Source organism: Myxocyprinus asiaticus, chromosome 12 (assembly GCF_019703515.2).
Source record: "Myxocyprinus asiaticus isolate MX2 ecotype Aquarium Trade chromosome 12, UBuf_Myxa_2, whole genome shotgun sequence".
Lineage (NCBI taxonomy): Eukaryota > Metazoa > Chordata > Actinopteri > Cypriniformes > Catostomidae > Myxocyprinus > Myxocyprinus asiaticus.
The window spans coordinates 20970315-20995417 of NC_059355.1; the positions used below are offsets into that span (position 1 = coordinate 20970315).

At 41.5% G+C, this 25103-nt stretch overlaps 1 protein-coding gene across 2 annotated transcripts in view; it reads right to left on the minus strand.

Moving 5' to 3' along the window:
- Window positions 1-25103, minus strand: part of LOC127448993 (ubiquitin carboxyl-terminal hydrolase 43-like) — a 194097-nt gene that overhangs the window by 16942 nt on the left and 152052 nt on the right. For both annotated transcript variants that reach the window (XM_051712032.1, XM_051712031.1), the window contains exons 7-9: window positions 18224-18386; window positions 6419-6527; window positions 5540-5640 (exon numbers count right to left, since the gene is read on the minus strand). In XM_051712032.1, coding sequence (XP_051567992.1) covers window positions 5540-5640; window positions 6419-6527; window positions 18224-18386 — 373 coding nt within the window. The remainder of the gene's footprint in view (window positions 1-5539; window positions 5641-6418; window positions 6528-18223; window positions 18387-25103) is intronic.

Here is a 25103-nt window from a genome sequence, read left to right on the forward strand (position 1 = left end):
TTCTTTTCTTATAATTATTTTATTTCTAAGTGTAAAAATGAAAGAAAATGTGTTTTTGGTATGTGTTCTTAATCTGTTTTGAGTTTTCTATTTGATTACTATGTACGTGAAAAAAGTTGGTACTGGCCCTTTAAGCCTGCTCTCGGCAGAATGTGCTCTCTTGCAGAGCGAGAGAGAGTTGAATCGGCCATTTTATGAAAAGTTCGTAGAGCTGAATCTATGCAGATTCCTGTTGATAAGACTGCTTTTTGCCACTGAATGTTTGTGAAATCATCATTTAACACGGATTTGGTCAGGTTTTTTTGGGGTTCCTGTGGAAATGAATGTGTTGGGAATCATTCGATGGCGAGCCCCCACGGATCTGGACACTAGATTGACTGAGTAGGCCTAAACTTCACATCGTGAACTGTACTGTTTTCTTCCATTTGAGGTGGGATCTCAGTTCACATTTTTCTCCTTCTCGTTGACTGAAACTGAGTAATTTGTTTCCTGGATCGTTTAAAAGACCTATTTTTTGTATTTGTTTTCCCCCTCTCTACTGCGCATTCACGTGATAGGATTCAACTTTCTTGAACTGGTTGTTTTCCTCCCTTTTTCTGAAAAAAACAAAAAAACAAATTGATTTGGAGTTAAAGAGACTAGAGAAAGAAACCATTTGATTTGACAAAAATTTGACTGGAAACAAAGAACTGGAAATTGTTGAACTGAACCGTTATTGACTTTGAGAAACCTAACTGATTCACATTGTGATTTTGTGCTTCTACAAATTTTATGGATGGATGTGAACCAAATTGATTTGACATACCTATAAATATATAAGTGTGTTTTATTTACAAGGTGCACCTATAGGTTGTGTTTTTTTTTTTTTTTTGTTTTTTTTTGTATAATCCAACATTTGTATTCTGTCATACTGGTACATTGTTTATCCTTTTGTTATTATCTTTATCCCTGATTGTTCCTCTTGGTTGTTCACAGTTTTTCCTTATCATTTACCATTTCAAATAGCACATAACCAGCTGGTGTGTTAAAAAAAAAAAAAAAAGGAAGCTTTGATTATTTTATCTGCATAAATCTCTAATTAAATTAATCACAGGCTCTATAGTCGAACCTAACTGGTCCAGATAACATTTATAATGTTGCACTTACAGTAATACGATTGCAAAGACTCACTCATAGTCCGTAAAAGTGCAAATAGGTGTTACATTGAACTCAGTGATGTCGTCCACTAGCGGTTTATGGCAACTACCTCTTCAAGCTTCAAAAGGAGCAAAAGTATAATTCAGAAGTCTAATAAATTATTCATGATTGTTCTGAGAGCATCTGATAGGCAGAGGTCGGCCACCTATGGCATATGGAGGGGTAATCACTGGCATGCCAGCAATGGCGAGAGAGGAGTAGACTATTTTATTTATATAACTTCCACACCTGCATTCCGATCTACATCTTGATGTAATCCTTCCTCATGATCACGCAGTGTGTTTTCATGAGCTGAATGGGAGGCTAAACAAAAAGTTAAAATGTAACGAGACTTTAGTATACCCAACAGACTCGTGCAGCGCATGCAAGCCATTTGCGGATAACAGAAGCCTTCACTTTCAGTTAATCACGCTAGTAAACGCGCCCGCTTTACCTCAGTCAGTCTGCGCGGATGACAGCCTACATTCCGTGTTTCATTTGTTTCTTTTTGCTTTCAGAACAACACGTGATGTAATAAGGAAAACACCACTATTAATCATTGAGATTTCCAACCCAGCATACAGATACACCCTCCTTAAACCATAGTCACACTCAAAATAACGATTAAAAGAGAAAACCTATACCCACATCGTGGGGTTCAAAAATCGGAGTCTATTCAAAATATAAATTAAACCTAGAAATAAAGTTTTAGGATTTTGCAGGTGCAATTCACCAAAAAGGGCAGCCAGAGCTGGGTTGGCACAGCCATTGACCAGAAAAATGTCACTCCATGTCCAAAAAGTCCCTGCGATAAGGATAGTGAGAAACAAACTGAAATCTAATGTATTATTTTGTGATATTGTTGACCGAGCATTGCTCTTATGTGTGTGTTCATGAGACTGCACAACAGCAACAGTACACTGCTCCCACTTGCAAGTAGGGGCGTTCAAGCAAAAACCCATTTTTTTTTATCTAAAAACAGATCCGCCACAGTGACAGTGACAGTAACACCAGAACACAGCACAGCTGCACACAATCCTGAGAAAAGAACTTACTTAACATGTCTGAAGAGTTTGTAGTCCATTGTCCATCCGTGATGAGCGAGAGGAAATTCTGTAGATCACTTGGTTTCTCACCAAACCTTATTGTATTCTTTCAGAATAATCATGACTCTCATGGAATAATTTATTAGATGTATGAATTATACTTGTGTTCTTTTTAAGCTTGAAGAGGTAGTCTGCCATTGTATGACATCTCTGAGCACAAATTTTTTTCACAATTTCTCCCTTTGTGTTAAGAAAAAGAAAGTCATATGGGGTTATAAAAACACGAGGTGAGTCAACAACAAATGAATTTTCATTTTTGGGTGAATTAAACCTTCAAGTCCACACTGAAAATCGTCCTGGTTACTTTCGTAACCTCTGTTCCCTGATGGAGGGAACGAGATATTGTGTCGATGTAGTGACACTAGGGGTCGCCCTTGGGAGCCCCAAACACCTCTGATTTTTGAGAAAAGCCAATGGGAATTGGCGAGTGGAATTTGCATGCCACTCCCCAGGACATACGGGTGTAAAAGGAGCTGGCTTGCAACCACTCATTCAGGTTTTGTGCTGAGGAGCCGAGACAAGGTCCCGGCCATTTCAGCGGGTAGTTCAGTGTTGTGGCAGGAGGGACACAACATCTTGTTCTCTCCATCAGGGAATGGAGGTCACGAAAGTAACCAGGACGTTCCCTATCTGTCACTCTCTTGATGTTGTGTTGATGTAGTGACACTAGGAGTCCCTATACAAAACGCCATGACTAACTGAACTGTGTTACGTGGACTGGCGGTGTGAGACGGGCAGACCTTTTGTGCCTCATAGCCAGCGCACCCGGCCATAACGTAACCTCCCCCAACACTCTTACAGGCGTCACGCGGTCCCCTGCACCTATGGGACGGGTCAGCTGCCCAAAAATAGGGACCGGCTGACCCAGCCGCAGCCTCTTTTTTTTCTCCCCAAAAAGAACAAAATCGTTCAGCTGGGGGCCATATAGTGGTCTGTGTCGGGGGTGTCCCTCTGAAGGGGAGGACACCACGGAGACCACACCCCGCCCGAAGGGGGGGTATTTGAGTGGAAATACATCACATGGTCTTACCGAGTTTTGTTGGAAATATCTCATGTGGAGAAGTCCCGTGGTAGGTCCTACCCAAGGGGGGAGGAGCTCTGCAAACATGGTGACCAGGGGCAGAGGGACCTCTGCCCAAGGAAGACGCGGTTTACCAGCAGGGAAACCATTTTGTGGAAGATACATCACACAGGTTTACCTACGGGCAACCAGCACATGTGGAGCACCTACCACAGCACAGGGCCTAGTTAGCACACATACTGAGCCGGCAGCGAGTTTCTCCAAAAACCCGCCTGCCACAGGGCTAAGGAGGAAGGTCATCCAGGGTCCACAACTTTGTGAACACGACTGGGAGTCAAAGCGCACATATGCAAATTCCACTCGCCAGTTCCCATTGGCCTTTTCTCAAAGATCAGAGGTGTTTGGGGCTCCCAAGGGTGACCCCTAGTGTCACTACACCGACACAACGTCGAATGGGTGACAGATAGGAAACTGGCATTTAAAATCTAATTTAAAGGAATAGTTCATCCATAAATTACAATTCTATCATAACAAACCCTCATGTCATTCCAAAATCATATGACTTTCTTTCTATTGCAAAACACAAGAAGAGTCAGTTTTAAGAATGTCCTTCTTTTCAACACAATGTCAGTGGATAATGACTTCACTTTTAAACTTAAAAAAGATGCAAAATTATCATAAAGTTAGTCCATGCAACTCGTGCGCCATATTCCAAGTTTTTCAAAGGCATAAGATAAGGTTTGATGAGAAGCAACCTGGTTGGGGTGTTGCTCTAGTTAGGCTGCTTAAATGTGAAGTCTGCTCTCCTATTTTTTTGCTCCTCATAGATAAAATTATCAAATGATTTCAACAACATTAGCAGTGCAGCTATGTTGCCATCTCACAAAAAATCTCAAAAAATATTAACTAGTCAACTTACTGAACGCAAATAAAATACCAAAAATACAGAGCCTTATATTTATAATTTTATTTACAACATAAAAAAAAGGTCATACGGGTTTAGAACAATACGAGGGAGCCTAAATAATGACTGAATTTTAATTTTTGAGTGAACCTTTACTTTAAACCTTGCACATTATTATGAGAACTTGTGTTGTGTGCTGTGCTGTGCTTTTAAATTCAGAGGTTGTTTCTCACCAAACCACTGAATGCCTTCAGAACTCTTGGAATCTGATGCACAAGTCGCTAGGACTACTTTGATGATAGAGAATGGACTTCACTCTCTTAAAATGGAATACATAGACAATAATGAATTACCAACTAAAGCCTTCATCAGCCAAATAACAAAGGACAATGCATCTGTGTGCACTTCCGCAGTTAATCCATGATGAACTTCATAGACCTTAGTCATTAATCTTACAGTTCATACAAAATCATTTGTTTAAACATTGACCAATAATACATACTTAGTTTACTAATTTAAACCATGACTTGTCCTACACATAGATAACTAATATTGGCATTATATTCATGCTGTTTAGCCAGAAGGGTACTGGCACCCAAAGTGAGCCTTGTTTCTTCCAAGGTTATCTCCTTTAACCAACATCTTAAGGAGTTTTTTTTTTTTTTTTTTTTTGTTCCTTGCCAAAGTTGCCTTTGGCTTGCTTACCGGGGATCTAAATACAATATTATATACTTATTAAGGCACGATATACAATAACATTTTTATCAAATCGCACAATGATGACTAAGGCATTACAGCTTTTTTTCCGTTATAGCATAATTAACTGTAAAGCTGCTTTGAAACGATGTCTGTTGTGAAAAGCGCTATACAAATAAAAATTACTTGACTTTTGCTTTTGGATGCTTTTTAAAACTTGAAAGCGGAGTCACTATCCACTGCACTGTACTAAAAAGTGGGACCGGGACATTTTTCAAAATTTCTCCCTTTGTGTTCCATAGAAGAAAAAAGTAATAAAGGTTTGAACAACATGATGACATAATTTTCAGTTTTGGGTGAACTCCTTTAAATTAGATTTTGAATGGCAGATTTTGCTGTCAATAAAACAAAGGGAGACATACAAATAATTGTATTTATTTTTCAAGTTGATTTTTCAGTTTAGCTTTTCACTTAAATTATTATGCTGAATATATAATTTGTAATAAAATAATTAAAAAAAACAAATAAAAAAAAACTATGAAAATAGAAGCATTTTCACAAGTGGAGTTCACAAGACTTTAAACCCATCTGTTTATTCAATGTTTTGTTTTTCTGATGTGGTTTAGGTGGGCTCACCTGTCCACGGTTGGGTGGTACAGTGGTCTGCTGTCATGAGGAGACAGGTAACTGCAGGATGCTGACCCACCCACCACACGGATCTTAAACAGTTCACTTGTCTGTATAGACAAAATAAAGCCACTGATCAAAAATGCAATGCAAAGTTAATGAATCTCTCCATGTCCAGCTTCATTTAACTACAAAAGATAACAGATTGGTTAAAAGAGTTTTGAAGGAAGGTATTTGTTTCAATGAGCTAAAAAGTTCCTCTCTTTGTCTAGAAATGACAGCAGCGCGAGTTATAGTGGAACTGGGAGGAACGTCAATTATGCAATTTAAAACAGAACTAGAACAAAATGGGGCTATACTCAAGCATAAAGAGTGATTCATTTATGATTTAATTGGAACCAACAAGCAGATGAAACAGCAGCACTCTTTTGCTTGAGAAGGCGAGTGTATATATTGGTCTTTTAATTTATTCAACAAGACACTTTTTTGTGTGAAACTGATATAAAACTGACCCTTAGGAGGCAGTGTTGGCTATGTATAATGACAGTTATTTAAATGGATTTTGAAACAGAAATAAATCAAACACTTTACCATATATCTCAAAGCAAATGTAACAGCAACAGGTGTTTTTCATGACTTATTCTCATGCCCATCTCTCTATTTCTGCCCATCTTCTGTATTCAACTCATTAGTCTGTATGACTATCTTCCTCTCATGTGCATATTTAAGCATGCAGGGAGAGTGGCATCTTCATTACTGATAGGCTTCGGTGATAATAAAGGGATTCTTTATTCCATAATTACCCACTCTAACCGAAACACTTGCCACCGTCAACACCAAAACCGCAGAGACAAAGTACGTACTAATCTAAGATCAACTCACACTCACCTTTATAATCAAGTTTTTTTGAAATATGTAAAGTTTGCTGCAGACATACTGTTGCAGTTGGTCCCAAGAAAGTGTCCTTTCTACTCTCATCAGGAAGGGAGGACCAAACCTGGAGAGAGACAGAGAAAGTCACAATGCATATCTGAAGTAATAGAATTATTATTATTATTTTTATTTATTTATTTTTGGTTGAGTGACCGTAAAAACAGCCTTACTTTCTCCTATAGTAAGAGTGGAAATGGAATAGCAAAAATTACGTTTCTAAAAAGGCTTCCCAAACACTCCTACCACCCTTTGCGCCCGCCCCACTTCCATCATCGTTCAGACAAACTAATCAATTTCTTGCTAACCAGTTTATTACAGGTAATCCAGCCCAAAACTCACATCATTGGCTGAGCCAGAAGGTGACAGAAGCTGGCAATGTTTTGAAAGTGCTGCAGCTGGTAGTTGACATTTTTGGAAATTTGACATGTCTTCCAACGTAGTCTCGTAATAATTCAAATGAGATTCGTAAGATCGTAAGATATCATACGACTTGGCTCATACAATATGAAAAGGTAAAATCGATAAATCGATTCAATACAGGCATCAAATTTTACCCAGCCTCCTATGCAACACTTTATATTAAAGGTGCACTCAGTAATTTTTTTTATATATAATCGTGGACCTACACTGGCTCCTAGGGGCGTGGATGCAGCATCATTCAAACACAATAGTTTTCAGTGGCCAATGCCATTGTAGAAATTCATTATTCATAGTCTGCCATGATTAATTGAATCCATGAGTTAAAGTGTTCAATAACCATGTGGTTACTGAGATAAAGCGAGTAGAGCGTGATGCTAACATGACTGCCCCCATGAGGGGACCCTCTCCATGTAGAATAAAACAGCTTTTATAAGTTATAAGAGTCTTCATCTCATGTGAGTGCTCATGATTGTATAAATATGTTTCAAAATTGCTATTTATTTCAGCGGTCACCAATTAGTGGACCACGGTCTGTTTCCATCCGAACCGTGAGACATCATGACATTGGTTGCCCCATCTCACATTGTACACTTCAAGTGATCAGCGCGATGTAGATAGAACGTCTCGGTTACTGTCGTAACCTCCGTTCCCTGATGGAGGGAACGAGACGTTGTGTCGATGTAGTGTCACTAGGGGCCGCTCTTGAGAGCCCCGATCACCTCAGATCTTTGAGAAAAGGCCAGTGAGAATTGGTGAGTGGAATTGCATGCCACTCCCCCGGACATATGGGTATGAAAAGGAGCTGGAATGCAGGATTCATTCAGGTTTTGTGCTGAGGAACCGAGGAGCCATTTCAGTGGCTAGTACAGCGTTGTGGCAAGAGGGACACAACATCTCGTTCCCTCCATCAGGGAACGGAGGTTATGACAGTAACTGAGATGTTCCCCTTCTGTCACTCACTCGACGTTGTGTCGATGTAGTGACACTAGGGGTCCCTATGGAAAAACGGCACAACAGCTGAACCGTGTTACGTGAACTGCCGATGCAGGTGCAAGCAAGCTGCTGTGTGCGTAATAGCAGGTGCATCAGACTGCACATAACCTCCCCCAATGCCCCAAAAGACATCATGTACAGGTGCATCTCAATAAATTAGAATGTCATGGAAAAGTTCATTTATTTCAGTAATTCAACTCAAATTGTGAAACTCGTGTATTAAATAAATTCAGTGCACACAGACTGAAGTAGTTTAAGCCTTTGGTTCTTTTAATTGTGATGATTTTGGCTCACATTTAACAAAAACCCACCAATTCACTATTTCAAAAAATTAGAATATGGTGACATGCCAATCAGCTAATCAACTCAAAACACCTGCAAAGGTTTCCTGAGCCTTCAAAATGGTCTCTCAGTTTGGTTCACTAGGCTACACAATCATGGGGAAGACTGCTGATCTGACAGTTGTCCAGAAGACAATCATTGACACCCTTCACAAGGAGGGCAAGCCACAAACATTCATTGCCAAAGAAGCTGGCTGTTCACAGAGTGCTGTATCCAAGCATGTTAACGGAAAGTTGAGTGGAAGGAAAAAGTGTGGAAGAGAAAGATGCACAACCGACCGAGAGAACCGCAGCCTTATGAGGATTGTCAAGCAAAATCGATTCAAGAATTTGGGTGAACTTCACAAGGAATGGACTGAGGCTGGGGTCAAGGCATCAAGAGCCACCACACACAGACGTGTCAAGGAATTTGGCTACAGTTGTCGTATTCCTCTTGTTAAGCCACTCCTGAACCACAGACAACGTCAGAGGCGTCTTACCTGGGCTAAGGAGAAGAAGAACTGGACTGTTGCCCAGTGGTCCAAAGTCCTCTTTTCAGATGAGAGCAAGTTTTGTATTTCATTTGGAAACCAAGGTCCTAGAGTCTGGAGGAAGGGTGAAGAAGCTCATAGCCCAAGTTGCTTGAAGTCCAGTGTTAAGTTTCTACAGTCTGTGATGATTTGGGGTGCAATGTCATCTGCTGGTGTTGGTCCATTGTGTTTTTTGAAAACCAAAGTCACTGCACCCGTTTACCAAGAAATTTTGGAGCACTTCATGCTTCCTTCTGCTGACCAGCTTTTTAAAGATGCTGATTTCATTTTCCAGCAGGATTTGGCACCTGCCCACACTGCCAAAAGCACCAAAAGTTGGTTAAATGACCATGGTGTTGGTGTGCTTGACTGGCCAGCAAACTCACCAGACCTGAACCCTATAGAGAATCTATGGGGTATTGTCAAGAGGAAAATGAGAAACAAGAGACCAAAAAATGCAGATGAGCTGAAGGCCACTGTCAAAGAAACCTGGGCTTCCATACCACCTCGGCAGTGCCACAAACTGATCACCTCCATGCCACGCCGAATTGAGGCAGTAATTAAAGCAAAATGGAGCCCCTACCAAGTATTGAGTACATATACAGTAAATGAACATACTTTCCAGAAGGCCAACAATTCACTAAAAATGTTTTTTTTTATTGGTCTTATGACGTATTCTAATTTTTTGAGATAGTGAATTGGTGGGTTTTTGTTAAATGTGAGCCAAAATCATCACAATTAAAAGAACCAAAGACTTAAACTACTTCAGTCTGTGTGCATTGAATTTATTTAATACACGAGTTTCACAATTTGAGTTGAATTACTGAAATAAATGAACTTTTCCACGACATTCTAATTTATTGAGATGCACCTGTAGTTCCCAATATCCCTGGGGGGGGGGAGCGACGTAACTAGCATGGGAGCAGGCCGTGCCAACCGTGGCCTTTTCTCTCTATGTTTTCTCTCCACAGAGTATTAGATTCAGCTGGGGCCAGCTGGGGCCATCTAACGCTATCATACACATCGGGGAAGGTGTTCTTTTCCTTTCCTATTCTTTCAGGGGAAAAAGACCCCATGGAGACCACATCCTGCCCAAAAGGGGAGGTCAACATGTGGCAATATGACACATGGGCTCAGCAGCCACACATGGAAAAGGCACGTTGGTAGGTCCCACCACGAAAAAAGTGGGGGGGACTCTACAAACACAGTGATTGGGGACAGAGAGAGCTCTGCCCAAGGGAGACACGGGAGACCGTACCACGCAATATACATCACAGGAGTTACTGGAGTAATCGGCACCTGTGGAGCACCTTTCCCAGTACAGGGCACATTAGACCCCGTAGTGTGGCTAGCTGCGAACTCCTCCGCCGAGTTCGCGAACCATAGGGCTAGGGAGGAAGGACATCCAGGGTCCACGACTTCGTGAACTCAACTGGGGGTAAAAGCGCAATTTTTCACCTCAGGGGAGGGGAAAGGCACTATACACAAGCGATACACCCGGCCAGCTGTTCCGTATTACCGAACTCTACCTGTTCATACCTGATAGAACACGGGACGAAACTGGCTCAACCCGGAGACTGTAAAATCTCGCGAAAGTATTGGGTGTTGCCCAGCCCGCTGCTCTACAGATGTCTGCTAGAGAGGTGCCATTGGCCAGTGCCCACGAAGACACCACACTCCTTGTAGAGTGTGCTCGAACCTGCAAGGGGGCGGGCACAGCCTGGGTCTGGTAGGCCAATACAATAGCATCCACAATCCAGTGGGCAAGCCTCTGTTCGGAGACGGCGTCCCCTTTCTACTGTCCACCAAAGCAGACAAAGAGCTGCTCAGAGCGTCTAGAGCTCTGCGTGCGATCCAAGTAGGTGTGCAAAGCATGCACCGGACACAGCAACGACAGGGCTGGGTCTGCCTCCTCATGGGGTAGCGCTTACAGGTTCACCACCTGATCCCTGAAGGGGGTCGTGGGAACCTTGGGCACATAGCCCGGTCGGGGTCTCAGGATCACGTGAGAATCTGCCGGACCGAACTCCAGGCAAGTGTCGCTGACAGAGAACGCTTGCAGGTCCCCCATCCTCTTGATGGAGGTGAGCGCAATCAGGAGGGCCGTCTTTAAGGAGAGGGCTTTCAGCTCGACTGACTCTAGTGGCTCAAATGGGGCTCTCCGAAGGCCCAGGAGGACCATGGTGAGATCCCATGAGGGGAAGAGGCATGGCCTGGGAGGATTAAGCCTCCGCGCACCTTTTGAGGAACCTGATGATCAGGTTGTGCTGTCCAAGGGACTTACCGTCGACTGTGTCGTGGTGAGCCGCTATAGCGGCTACATAAACCTTCAAGGTGGAGGGGGACAGCCGCCTCTCCAGCCTCTCCTGCAGAAATGAGAGCACTGACCCGACTGCGCATCTCTGGGGTCATCGGCTCGGGAAGAACACCAATTCGCGAATAAGCGCCACTTTAGGGCATAAAGCTGCCTGGTAGAGGGAGCTCTGGCTTGAGTGATCATGTCTACGACTGCTGGTGGTAGACCGGCTGGTGGTGGTAGACTGCTGGTGGTAGACCTTCCGCGTCCCACATGGAGATTCCAGAGGTCTGGGTGCGGATGCCAGAGGGTGCCCCAGTCCCTAAGAAAGAAGATCCTTCCTCAGGGGAATCCGCCAGGGAGGTGCTGTTGCGATGAGCATGAGGTCTGCAGCCCCCTCAGCCACTGCTGACTCCAGAGGAGGAGATGGCGGGCGAGTTGCGACATGTGACGAGAGCGTACGCCGCCTTGGCGTTTTATACATGCTACTGTCGCTGTGTTGTCGGACCGGACCAACACATGCTTGCCCTGGATCAACGGCAATAGCCTCTGCAGGGCGAGTAGTACAGCCAGCAACTCTAGGCAGTTGATGTGCCAATCCAGTCGTGGTCCTGACCAGGAACCGGCGACTGCGTGCCCATTCTACATGGCGCCCCAGCCCAGTTTGGAGGCATCTGTGGTGACCATGACACGTCTGGACACTTGCATTTCTATGGGCAGGAGTTCCCCTACAGCAAGGTCTGTCCAAGGGCTGAATAAGTGGCGGCAGAGCGGTGTGATAGCTACGCGATGTGTGCCGCGGTGCCATGCCCATCTCGGGACTCGAGTCTGAAGCCAGTGCTGAAGCGGTCTCATATGGATCAACCCGAGCGGCGTGACTGCCACTGAGGAAGCCATATGCCCCAGGAGCCTCTGAAAGTCTTTCAGTGGAACCGCTGTCCTCTGCCTAAATGACTTCAGGCAGTTCAGCACTGACTGCGCACGCTCGCTTGTGAGGTGCACTATAATTGAGACAGAGTCTTAACTCCATGCCGAGAAAAGAGATGCTCTGAACCGGGGAGAGCTTCTCTTTTCCCAGTTGACCCGAAGCCCTAGACGGCTGAGGTGCCTGAGCACCAAATACCTGTGCGCGCACAGCAACTCGAGAGTGTGCTAGAATCAGCCAGTCATCGAGGTAGTTGAGTATGCGGATGCCCACTTCCTTTAATGGGGCAAGAGCTGCCTCTGCGACTTTCGTGAAGATGCGAGGGGACAGGCCGAAGGGGAGGACCTTGTACTTATATGCCTGGCCATCGAAAGCAAACCATAGGAAGGGTCTGTGTCGAGGCAGAACCGAGATGTGAAAGTATGCTTCCTTCAGGTCTACCGCCGCAAACCAATCTTGATGCTGGATGCATGCCAGAATGTGTTTCTGCGTTAGCATCTTGAACAGGTGTTTGTGTAAGGCCCGGTTCAGAACTCGCAGGTCCAAGATTGGCTGCAACCCACCGCCATTCTTTGGTACGATGAAGTAAGGACTGTAGAACCCTTTCCCCATCTCTATCGCACCCTTGCGTAGAAGGGTCACGATCTCCGCATGCAGGGTGGCAGCTTTCTCGCCCTGCACTGAAGTGAAGCGGATGACGCTGAACCGAGGCGGGCACCTGGTGAACTGAATCGCGTAGCCGAGTCGGATGGTCCTGGCCAGCCACTGCGATGGGTTGGAAAGCGTTAGCCATACATCCAAGCTCCGGGTGAGGGAAACTAAGGGGACGATCGCGTCTGACATACCTGGGGGTTGGGCCTCGCGGCGGGGGGGAGCAGGCAACGCCATGTCGAGGAGCGTTGCTTCGACCCGAGGCGGCTGTGCTGAGGGAGACCTCAAAGCACTTACCTTGCTTTGCGTACCCGGCATAGGGCGGGTTAGCAACTGAGGAGGAGGGCCTCTTGGGCAGGGGGCCGCGTTCGTGGGGCCCTGGCTGCGAATGCTCGGTGTCTAGCGGCTGTGACAACGGAAACGCAGATTATTTGACCCAAGGAGTGAGGAAACTGCTCTTTTTTTGACAATTTGGGTAACTCGGCCCGTTTGGGGTGCGGCGAACAAAAAAGAAAAGGAAACAAAGGATTTACCTCCCGGCCCTCCAGCGGGGGATGGAGTGGTCTGGATACCAGCTCCGTAGTGGACGTCTCGCTCCCTGGGTCATCCGTCTCAGGGGCGCTTAGGAGCCTTCCGGGTCCTCGTGCCGGCCCGAGAGATGGGGGGAGTCAGCTTCCTGCGGGGGGCTCTACGCTGGGGCCGAGAGCTAGGCTTGGGCTGAGGCAGAGCCACCTGGGCTTTCACCAGGGTGCGGGATCTTGAGCCGCGCCGGGGCAAGATGTGCTGGATGGCCTCTGTCTGCTTCTTCACCACCGAGAGTGTGGCCGTGAGCGGCGCCCCGAACCCAGGAACCAATCATCAAGCCGCGAGCGCTCAGGGGAGGCTGGAGGGTTCCAGTCCAACCCGATACTCACGGCAGCCTGGGCAAGCATGGCGGTCAGCTCTGTGTCGACCTCAGACTGGGCGGGCAGACCCGAAGGTGGCAGCCCAATCGAGTCCTCGGCATCCGACATCGCCACTGCGCTCATTCTGCTCGTGGGCCCCGAAAGAGCCGTCAAGCCGGCCATGAGGCGTGCTGGTCTCATTTCGGAACCGGGCGGGAGCAAACGTGCATGCTGGGGAACGGGAGGTCCGTGGGGAATTACCCGGCGAGACCGTGCCCATTGAACTCCCCAAATCGCCTCCAGCGCCAGCCGAGCCAGCCTCACACCCGTGGGTAGAAGGCACAGTGCGAGGGGCGGCTAGAGTGGCTTTCCCTTGGAAGATGGAAAGCCGCGAATGCAATGTTGCCATGGTCATATCCTCGCAATGAGAACATGAACCATCCACAAACGCTGCCTCAGTGTGATCACTGCCCAGATACGTGAGGCAGCACCCGTGGCCTTCGGAGGCGGAGAGATAACGACCACATCCAGGAATCACACAAAGACAGAAAGGCATCTTTAAAAAGACGTTCAACGTCAATGGGTGTGCTCTAATATAAAAAATATACTCTTTAGCAGGAATATACACTCTTGGCATGCAAATTCCACTCGCCAATTCTCATTGGCCTTTTCTCAAAGATCAGAGGTGATCGGGGCTCTCAAGGGCGACCCCTAGTGTCACTACATCGACAAAACGTCAAGTGAGTGACAGAAGGAGAACTGATCTTTTAGTGCGGTATCCTCGAATATTTTTCTCTATTACAGAACATTCTTCTTTACACCCTTTCACGCGCCGTGCGCATTGCTAGACATGTAGCGCCACGCGCAGAGTTGCAGATGCAGATTTTAACGACAGTAGACCGTAGTTGAGAAATACAGTGAGCAGCAATATAGATGGATACTGGCATCTTTCATAAAACACACTGCAGAAAACGAGAATAATGTTAAGTGAATTCAACTTCATGTGTCTGAAATGAATCCAACCGTTCAGCTAAACCAGGTTTGTGACAGGACAACGTGCTTCCAGAGCACCTTTAAAGTAACACTTTTTTCCCATCTAAAATTAGCTTTATAAATCAGCATGTTTCGAGCCTTTCATAAACTTGTAAACGTATTTTTGTGAAAATTAATTAAATATGTCATCATCTAGATGGCAATGAAAACAACAAAAATGTGATATTACTAGTAGCATAGTGGAGTTCTCATGAGAACTTTACATTATTTAATAGTCTGACAATTTATGGGCCTACTTTATTTTAGCTAAAAGTATTTATACATTGTTTGTAGATTTTCACTTAAATGAAAATAAAAATATGGTTCATTCAGACTTTTACATTTTCAAAATTTTCTCTTGGGGGATACCCCTCAACCCCCATATAGTATCGTTCCTTAGTCACAATGCCTCGTGCCCCTTGGGTATCTAAAAATATTATATATATATAATATATTATAACACAAATACTGGACTGTTGTCATTCAACTTCAAAACAAACAGTTGATCTTATCTTTTAATATTTGTATCAAAGTATACACGATTGATGTTTAATTGATGAAATATTTCAATCTTTTGGTAAAAGATCCCCCAAACCCCACTACTTTGGCTTTGTCTCTGGGGCCACATGTCCTTATCCCTGCCCAGTTTTGAAGAAAATGTTTTAACTTGTAATTTTTTTTTCTTCTTTTACAAAGTGCTACTGCTGCCAACTTGGAAATTTATCAAAACTATTTAAAAAAATGAGGATTCCTTATGTCATTTCATAGCTATACTGTCTACTGACATCATCTAAGTTATTGTCCAGACCTTTGCTGGGAAGGAAATGTAGAGACCGGACCTCATGGAATTTTAATTGAATGCCCCTGATTTATTTCTTTGGGAGTAAAATTTTTTAATGAGGAAATAAATTACTGAGTGCACCTTAAAGAAAGGAAATGTCTGTGAACAAATTTGGTTACTTATTCCATATTTATTTAGGCTTCGTCTCGTTCAGATGTTTTCTTTTTTCCGTGGTACGCAAAAGTTATTTTATTTTTTTGCCGATGCACACTTCATGCATCTCGCCACCTACTGAGGGGTTGTGCAAATATGAGTTATTTTCTTTTCCTTTGCTTTATCCCTCCCTTTTTTCCCTTCTCCTCCCTGTCCAATAGATGGCGATATGACCGAAGAATGCGAATCAGCAAAAAACGGAAGAACTCTTGTGAACATGCATCGGAGGGCTGTGTAAAAGTAGATTTATAGTAAAAAAGGACTTAAATATTTCTCACCTACACCTATCATATCTCTTCTATAGACATGGATGTAACCACTGGAGTCGTAAGGATTGCTTTTATGCTGCCTTTATATGCTTTTTGGAACTTCAAAGTTCTGGCCACCACAGCTGAGATATTCTTCTAATTGTGTGTGTGTGTGTGTGTGCGCGCGCGTTCTGCTGAAGAAAGTCATATACATCTGGGGTGTCATGAGGCATCATGACAATGAGTGAATGAAGAGAGAATTTTCATTTTTGGGTGAACTACTCCTTTAAAGGGGACCTATTATGCAAAATTCACTTTTACATGGTGTTTGAACTTAAATTGAGTCGGCAGTGTGTGTACACAACCACCCTACAATGTTAAAAGTCCACCCACTCCTCTTACTTATATTTCTATTAATCAAAAACAGTGTCTCAAAATGACTGGTTTTCGTATCCGCTCTAAAGTGACGTCACTTTAGAGCAGGCCATGCCCACGACTGGTGACGGACTCCACCCTATTATCATAGATCCTCCCCTGAGTGATCGACACACAGTCTGCCATTATTTTCCGCACTGGAGCAGCTACAGTGAGAAGAATAATGTCTCAACTTCGTAAGCGTCATAAGTGTTCTGTTGTTGGCTGTAAAAGTGAACATAAGAGTATGTACTCCTGGCATCAGAGCCACTGAAGACGCAGTGGACAAGTTTTGTTTTTGAAGAAAATGTGCCCCAAAACATACCAAAATTTGTGTATGTTTGTGCAAATCATTTTACACTGGACTGCTTTGTGAATGAGGGTCAATATAAAGCAGGATTTTCAAAAAATTTGACTCAAGCATGGATCAGTACCAACTGTTCGTGTTCCAGCTTTATATCCTGAAGATGTAAGTATCTCACTTTATATTTTGTGAATGTTTGCAAATCGCCTTTCCGAATGTGCTTGTTAGCTGATTCCACGGCTAATGCAGCTAAAGTTACCATTGTCTCTGATTGTATTCACGGAGACCAGAGCTATGTCGTTATAGCTTGTTTGCACATGACGTCACGTCACTGCGTTGCTGTGGCGTGAAATGCAGATTGAGGGCAGGAAGTGATTTTCTACATAAGAAGCACTATCACAAACTCAAAATGCCTATGTTTTGCATCGTTTACGGTTGCTCATACATATATGGCTGAACTCTGGTATTTACGGTGTCAGTCATATTGGTTCTGATTTGTTGTTGCTATAGTATCCGAGCTGTAAAGGAACAGCCCTCTTTCGGAAAGGGGGCGGGAAGCAGCAGCTCATTTGCATTTAAAGAGACACACACGAAAACAGCGTGTTTTTGATTCCACCCAAAAAGAGGCATTTACAACATGGTATAATGAATGATCCGTGGGGTATTTTGAGCTGAAACTTCACAGACACATTCTGGGGATACCTGAGACTTATATAACATCTTGTAAAAAGGGTGCATAATAGGTCTCCTTTAAGATTTTGCATTGCGCACAATTATTATGACTTGCCATGACACTGTGTTATGTCCTCCAGTGTGCCATGCTACAAACCATCCAAAACTATTTTAAACAGCATATAGCTGCGAATTCTTTTTTAATTATTATGCAAGCAGTTTTTATTACCTCTTATGTATTGAGAAACCACAAGGAATATTTGTACTTTTACAAATTTGTCAAACTGTAGGACCATTTAAATTGAACTAGTGAGGGGGAAAAAGGTGATTAACATTTTTTGAAAAACTTCCAAGATATACACCTTACATTCACTTATACATTCATATAAATTTAACCTTAGGTCTGGATGTTGATAAAAATCTGTGAACACATTATTTGCCAACTACCCTTTCACTCTTTGGGAAAATCAACCTGTGAGTGGATAGTTGTCTGTGCACATTAAACTGAGAAATGAAACAAAAAACATACACAAAATTGCACACTTTAGCTGTTAAATACAACACCCTCTCAGAAAAAAAAGTATAATTCATTGCACTCAATCAGAAAGAGAACTTCCCCATTAAATGTGGGCCAGAGGCTGCAGGTATCTGCCATTCAGGTAGAGAACACAAACACTGGTTTATAAAAGTGTTGTTTAAAAGCAATATCATACTTGCAATTGTGCTCGAGCCAATGGATGAATCACAACTGTGCTGATATTCAGTACAACAGCATGACCCCAAGTGTGATATTGCTAAATTGTGTTGTTTTAAACAACACTTTTATAAACCAGAAGTAAACTTACAATTTAGACACAATATGGCCAGGTATATTTTCTTTTTTTTGCTCCGCCATCAAAATAGTTCCAAAAAAAGTGTTAATAATGTTAACAAAAAGTGTTAATATTGCTTAATTATATTTATTAAAAGGCTAGAATATTATTTGGACTCTCATGGGGTACTTCAAGTAAATAATTAGTGTTAAAAAAATGTTTGGGAGCTCCCGACTTAAAAATCCAGATGTAGTGCTGTAGTTACCTAGTAGCTTGTTGGCCAGATCCTACTACATTGCAGAATAAAAGAAGGATCCTTGAAGAGCCACCCTGATTCAGGAATTCTGATGATAATGTCCCTGAGGGTGGTAACCGCTGACCTCCGGGTCCTGTTGTGTATGGGGAGGAAGGGAGGGAGTGATGGAACCCTACAAAATATTAAAAGAAGTAGATAAGATCATATAAGCATCTGTACAGAGTACAAAATAACAGCAAATAAGGCCATGGTTGCACAAAATTGATTCATCTACATACTGTATATATTTTTATTAATTTTTTTTTTGTTTTGTTATAAAAGCTCAGTAATACTGAGTGAAGAGAGTAAATCCAGCCACATCTAGTCATGCTCATTCTACTAAAGCGAAATGCATACATAAGGCTGCAAATTACCTTTAAGTAAACTCAATAATCTCCAACCACATTTTTCATGTTTGATTTACTAATGCATTTTACAACTGAGCTAGAGTATGTACACTGATCTCCATGATGGTGACTTGAAAGAAAACACCATAATTTAACACAAAACCGCATATACACTAAAAAGAATGGTAAACAGCTATAAACCCCATTATTACCAACAACCAGGGGTTAAATTGGGCCGGTACAATCTGGAACGGTGTTCCGGCACCAGGGGTGGAAAGATTACTGAAAAATCATATTGAAGTAAAAGTACTGTTATTTCCCAAAAAATATGAGTAGAGTAAATGTACCTGTCCTAAAAACTTCTCAAGTAAGAGTAAAGAGTAGCTCATTTAAAAGTACTCATGAGTAGTGAGTACTGGGTTGTGAATGCAGTGACCCCTTATAATGTACACTGTATGCTGCAATTTCAAAACATAGCACACTGTGACGAGGTGGAGGGTGGGGCCGGGCCGTGACTACGCACACCCGGACCCCAATCAGGCTAATCAGAGGGATAAGTGCAGTGGGATGCGGTAGTTCAACAGAGAGAGAGCCACACGCAGCTGCCGTGTGTGCGTTTGTGTTGTGTGTCTTTTTGTTTTATTAAATATTACTTTGAATGTTCAGCTGGTTCCTGTCTCCTCCTTTCCCATTTGAACACACACATACCATAATTTACATTCCATTTTATGGCTGTTTGCCAGAAAGAATAAAAAATATAGGTATTTTTTAGGTATTTTTGACTGCCAACTTTTAAAATACATCACTTATCTATGATAAACACTACATGAATCTGATTCCAAAAAAATAAAAGGGCGACATGATTACAGAAATAAAAAGATGAAAAAAGTTATTTTCAATACACTGATCACCATTTTAATTCGTAATGTATGAAACAATTACATTAAAATCAATTCATGTGTAGGGTCTAAAAATGCCCTTAATGCCGACAGAGCAAGTTATTGTTGTGCAAAATTTTTTCAAAACAATGCAAAAAATGCTAAAAAAGCAGGGTCACTTGGCATGTCATGTCCTGCACAATAGAGGAGGTAGAGCAGGGGTGGGAAAAGTTGCTTGGTACAGGGGCCATATCAGGCTTTAAAGGAATAATTCACCCAAAAATGAAAATTCTCTAATAATTTACTCACCCTTATGTCATCCTGGATGTGTATGACTTTCTTTCTTCTGCAAAACACAAACAAAGATTTTTAGAAGTATTTCTCAGCTCTTTTGGTCCATACAATGCAAAAGTGAATGGGTGCCAAAATTTTGAAGCTCCAAAAATCACATAGGTCAGCAATCATTAAAGTAGCCTAATCCATGTGACTCCAGTTGTTAAATCAGTGTCTTCAGAAGTGATATGATAGGTTGGGTGAGAAACAGATCAATATTTAAATCTCCTCAGTTTCCACTTTAACCTTCACTTTCACATTCTTCTTCTTGTGTTTTTGGTGATTCACATTCTTTATGCATAATGTCAACTACTGGGCAGGGAGAAGAATTTCTAGTAAAAAACTGACTTAAATATTGATCTGTTTCTGATCCAACCTATCATATTACTTCTGAAGACATTGATTTAACCACTGGAATCACATGGATTAGGCTACTTTAATGCTGACCTATGTGATTTTTGGAGCTTCAAAATTTTGGCACCCATTCACTTGCATTGTATGGACATAAAGAGCTGAAATATTCTTCTAAAAATCTTAATTTGTGTTCTGCAGAAGAAAGAAAGTCATACACATCTGGGATTGCATGAGGTACGTGAGTAAATGATGAGAATTTTCATTTTTGAGTGAACTATTCCTTTAATGGGGGGGCCACACTGTACTACTTTTGAGATACAATGTTCTGCATTAATTTATTTCTTGTACCTTTTAAGCCCAAATATAGTTGTGTTCTCATTCTAATGTATGATGCACAATTTTCTGAAGTGTATTTGTGACTGGTGGAATATTCTGGCTGATGTATTGCTCTACAAAGTTAGATACTTTCTATCAGGCATTAGAAAAAACTTGATAAAGGCTAAGCATAATTAAAAATTATTTTATCATCTCTACTTTCCTGGTAATTTATTATACAGTTGAACACAATCTTTACATCAGGGATCGGTATTATTAAAAAACTAACATTATTAAAAAATATAATTATTAAAAATGTCACTGTTTTATTCCATTACATTAATACTTTTAAAGCTACTCAGTCAAAAGTAGTGAGTGGTTTTCTTGTTTTCATGTTACTGTTGTTTGATTAATAGCCTTTTTATGACATACTAGGCAGTGGTCTATTCGGTAACATGTACACTTCAAGTCTGACATTTCGATACAAATACTCTTTTTGTCCCACTGTTTACGTTCACTTTAGACACAACCAACTGCGTTTACATTAATGCCTCACCAAGATGGACATTATCAGAATTATAAAGTGAAATTGATTGTTTAGGCATGCACCCGTTTTAGCGCTCTCGGAACACACGCATGTAAAGTGCGATGCACAAACATAAGCCGCCTGTCTATCAAACAGCACGCAGCTTCTGAGGCCAGGAATTAAAAAGTCAATATTTTATATTTTATCTAGATCAACCAACCAATGGTTGTCCTGCTATCGCGATTGATGTAATGAACACCCCTGGTCTAGATGTAGAACATAGGCTAAGTATAGGAAATTACTAAAAATTGTATCATCAATATCGAGGACATCTCTTTTTTCCCGATAATCATCGAGATTGTTTTATCACCCAGCACTATTGATACCATTGCATTAATCTCTCACAGCAACCCAATAATCTCAGTGACAGATAGCTTAATTACAAGCTACGTTATAGACACACAGAATCTAGTTGAAATTATGAAATTTACCTCAATATGTTTCTTCAAATTGGAGGCAGAATTAAAGCTGGTATCTGGCTTGAGTAAGCTAAACTCACATGACACGAACACGATCAAGCAACTGGCCTTTTTCACTGCAAAAAGCCATTTCAGGTGCAGCCGTGGATGTTCAGGTGTTGAACTGTGCTTGAGGCATCCTCTACATCCATGATTAATAGCAGTTAACTTCTCACCCAATCTGCAGCTGCCGTTCAAGTCACGAGACTCTCCCTAGCCAATCACGTTGATGGATAAAAATAAAATCAGGACAGGGAAGTAGCGAACACGGAGGGAAAATAAAGCAGTAAAAGTACAGTTACAGCACTTACATATACTCAAGTAACAATATACCATTTTAAACTACTTAAAAATACAATTCCTGTGAAAAAATACTGAATTACAGTAACGTGAGTATTTGTAATTCGTTACTTTACACCCTTGATTCCAAAAAAAAAAAAAGAAAAAAAAAAAGAAAATATGCTTGATTGTCAATCCATTTCATTTCTTGTATTCTCCAATGTGGTTTTTGTTTGATCCATTTGACACATTCTGTCTCTTTTTGCAAGTGTACTAGTTCAAAAACATTTCAAGTTCATTATGCTTCACTCTAGTCAGTTTGTTGCCGATGCTGGTAGAGGCAGCATACGAGAGTATCATGAGACAACGCCCCCTGCATACAGACGCGCGTTGCGCTTCTGTATTGCGCCGTGGTCCAATCTCCGTTTTAAAGAAATCACGTAATATGGAATCAACTGCTCACCCATTTCTTAGATCCACTAATAGGCCTATCTATGCAGTAGCGATTTTACTTGTTTTTGTTAAAATGCTTTATACACGAAGGGAGTTTGAATCGGGAATCACTTGCATCTAAAGCAACATCTATTTATATCAGAGATGTCCAAACTAGGGCCCTCGGGCCAACCCTTTAATTTGGCCCGCCTTGACGTATATGACGAGAGAAAAAAAGAAAAACAAAAAGGAAAAAAAAGAAAAAAAAATGCTATTGATGCAGCTTTTCATTGCATTAATTTACTAGATTGCAGAGTAATGTTTTTTATATAATGAAATCATAAAATAAGGGAACCAGGGCAACTTTAATATTTTAATATAATACAGTTTGCGGAGCCTGAAATTCAGAGCGGGTATTGCGCACAATTTTAATAATTTCCGCAATTTCCATGTTCATAATGGAGAAAGTTCCTGCACATTTTTATTCACTTAACAGTGCAGCTATGCATTAGTAAACCATTAGATACAGATGAACAAATAAAATCAATAAACTTGTTTTTGTATCAAACTATAATTCCACAAGCTGCGCGAGAAATCCACTCTGTTTCTCACTCTCTCTCTCGTGCAGCTGTCGGCAGCGCATTGAGCAGTTGCTGAGTTTAGTGTGAGATCGCGCAGTGAGGAAGTGGTTTGTCGCATAGATACTGAACTTAAGATGTTACAGATGTATGCACCTTTCTAAACCTGTTAATTCGACATGCAACTGGAGTTATGCCACGTCTCCGTAAGTGAGCGATGCGATAAAACTATCGTTCCTGTTTATAATCTACAAAGCTGCACATTTGCAAGAAAGGCAGAAATAGCAAAAATGTTTTGTGTAACGTACCAGCTGCATGGTGAAGAGAGACGCGTAAACACCTGTTACATCTCTCATCTCCATCTCTAGTTCCTTCCAGGGTTGGAAATTAGCGGAGGCTCTGGGCAAAAAAAATCCGATATATTTCCATCGCGTTCTATATTGGAATTTTCGCTGAACATTATTTGTTTTGTGCTGTCCGTTGTTGCCGAGTCAGTGATGGATGCTCGCGCCATAAACGCGCACAGATGGGCACTCCGCTTCTCACGCTCCACACCAGTTCGGTGCCATGCTCACGTGCTAAAATTATCAAATGCTACAATGTAGTTAATAATAATATTAACAAAAATAATATCTGGATGTGTTAAATTGCCTTGATGTTAAATAAAACATTATTAATGATACAATAATAATTTTACAGAACATTAACCACTTTTGGTGTACGAATCTTATCTCTGACTAATGTTCATTGTTTTTTAAATTGGCTTGGAGTTGATAAGTTTTTTTATAAGCTCCTCATTCCAAATCTGGAGAAATGCTGTCATCTACTCTGTGTCGGTGCATTTGTTTTGAAGGCTGTCAATTTAATAACCAAAATATTTGGAAATATGTGAATGAGAAAAAAAATTGTTTTAGTAACAATGCACATTATGCAATGTAGAGATCATGCAATTTTGTAATTATTGAAACATGCCATTTTAAAATGGAATTAATTGCTTAAATTAAAGTTTTTGATAAAAGGATGCCCCCATATGTAAGAAAAAGTGCCCCCATATGAGCCCCCCCATCATTTTCAGAAATTAATTTCAGGCTCTGAGTTTGTTAGAATGCAATGTTCTCTTTTGGCCCACGGCCCTCAATCAAGTTTGATTATTGGCCCTTCGTAGGAAAAGGTTTGGGCACCTCTGACATAGATCAATATATCATACAACATGAGATCAAAAGACCACTCAACCAACATACTGTAAAAGGTTTCACTGTTATTTGTATATTTATGTGTGTACTCCATTTTTGTTGATTCAGCATTTATTTTTATTTACCAAATATACAGTGGGATATTCCTTCCTCAAGCTGTTTTTGCTATACAGTACATTTAAATCGTCAATTTGATTTGTATAACGCTATTTTTTACAACACACATCGTTTCAAAGATGCTTTACAGATAGTCTTCATTGTGTTGTTTAAATGAATAACACAATTGGATCTTAGTTTCCATAAATGATGAAGATGGACAGGGAGCAAGTGTTGTGAATGTAATAGTTTATTTACATAGCACACCACTTTTATTTTTGTAGATCAAGGAAATATATTTCAGAACATCATATATTCCAAGATATAGCTTCATTCTTGACTATGTTGTATTTTAGTAGCAAAATGTGTTGCATTTGAAGCATGGATACATGTATCAAATTTTATTTCTGCATCAATCTAACATCCCTTTGGTTTCCTTGGCATATGCTGGCATGCTATGCTCTTTCATTTCAGTCAGAAGTGGATGTATGATCCTGCAGTGTGATTAAAAGCCAACAATGCAGGATGTCATACATACACATACTGTATATACAGTTTTGTGTGACATCATCAGATTCTCATCAGCGAGGGGAGGCTAGTTCAGCTCTCAGAGCATGAGCTGATAAGTTTAGTACATGTGTTTATTAGTCAAGCTTGCTATGACAGCTTTAAGGGATGTTGACACTAAACCTCTGCACTTTTATTTTAAATAGTCTTTGACCGTTGCACTGTGCCTCACTGTTTATTCAGCATCTCGAGTAGGAGCGCCACGTTTTTAAGATGCCGTGCCAAGTTAAAGAATTATAAGTTAAAGAATTTCAAATTTTAAAAGTGTGTTTTAATATACCTGGATTCGTTTCCCAACTTTTTTGAAGGTAAAACATCATATAATGTGTAGTTGTAGTGCTTATAGCAAAGTGTAAATATAATTTACAAATCACTCCTTTTTGTTTTTATTAGCATTTTTCATACTGTCCCAACTTTTTCGGAATTGGGGTTGT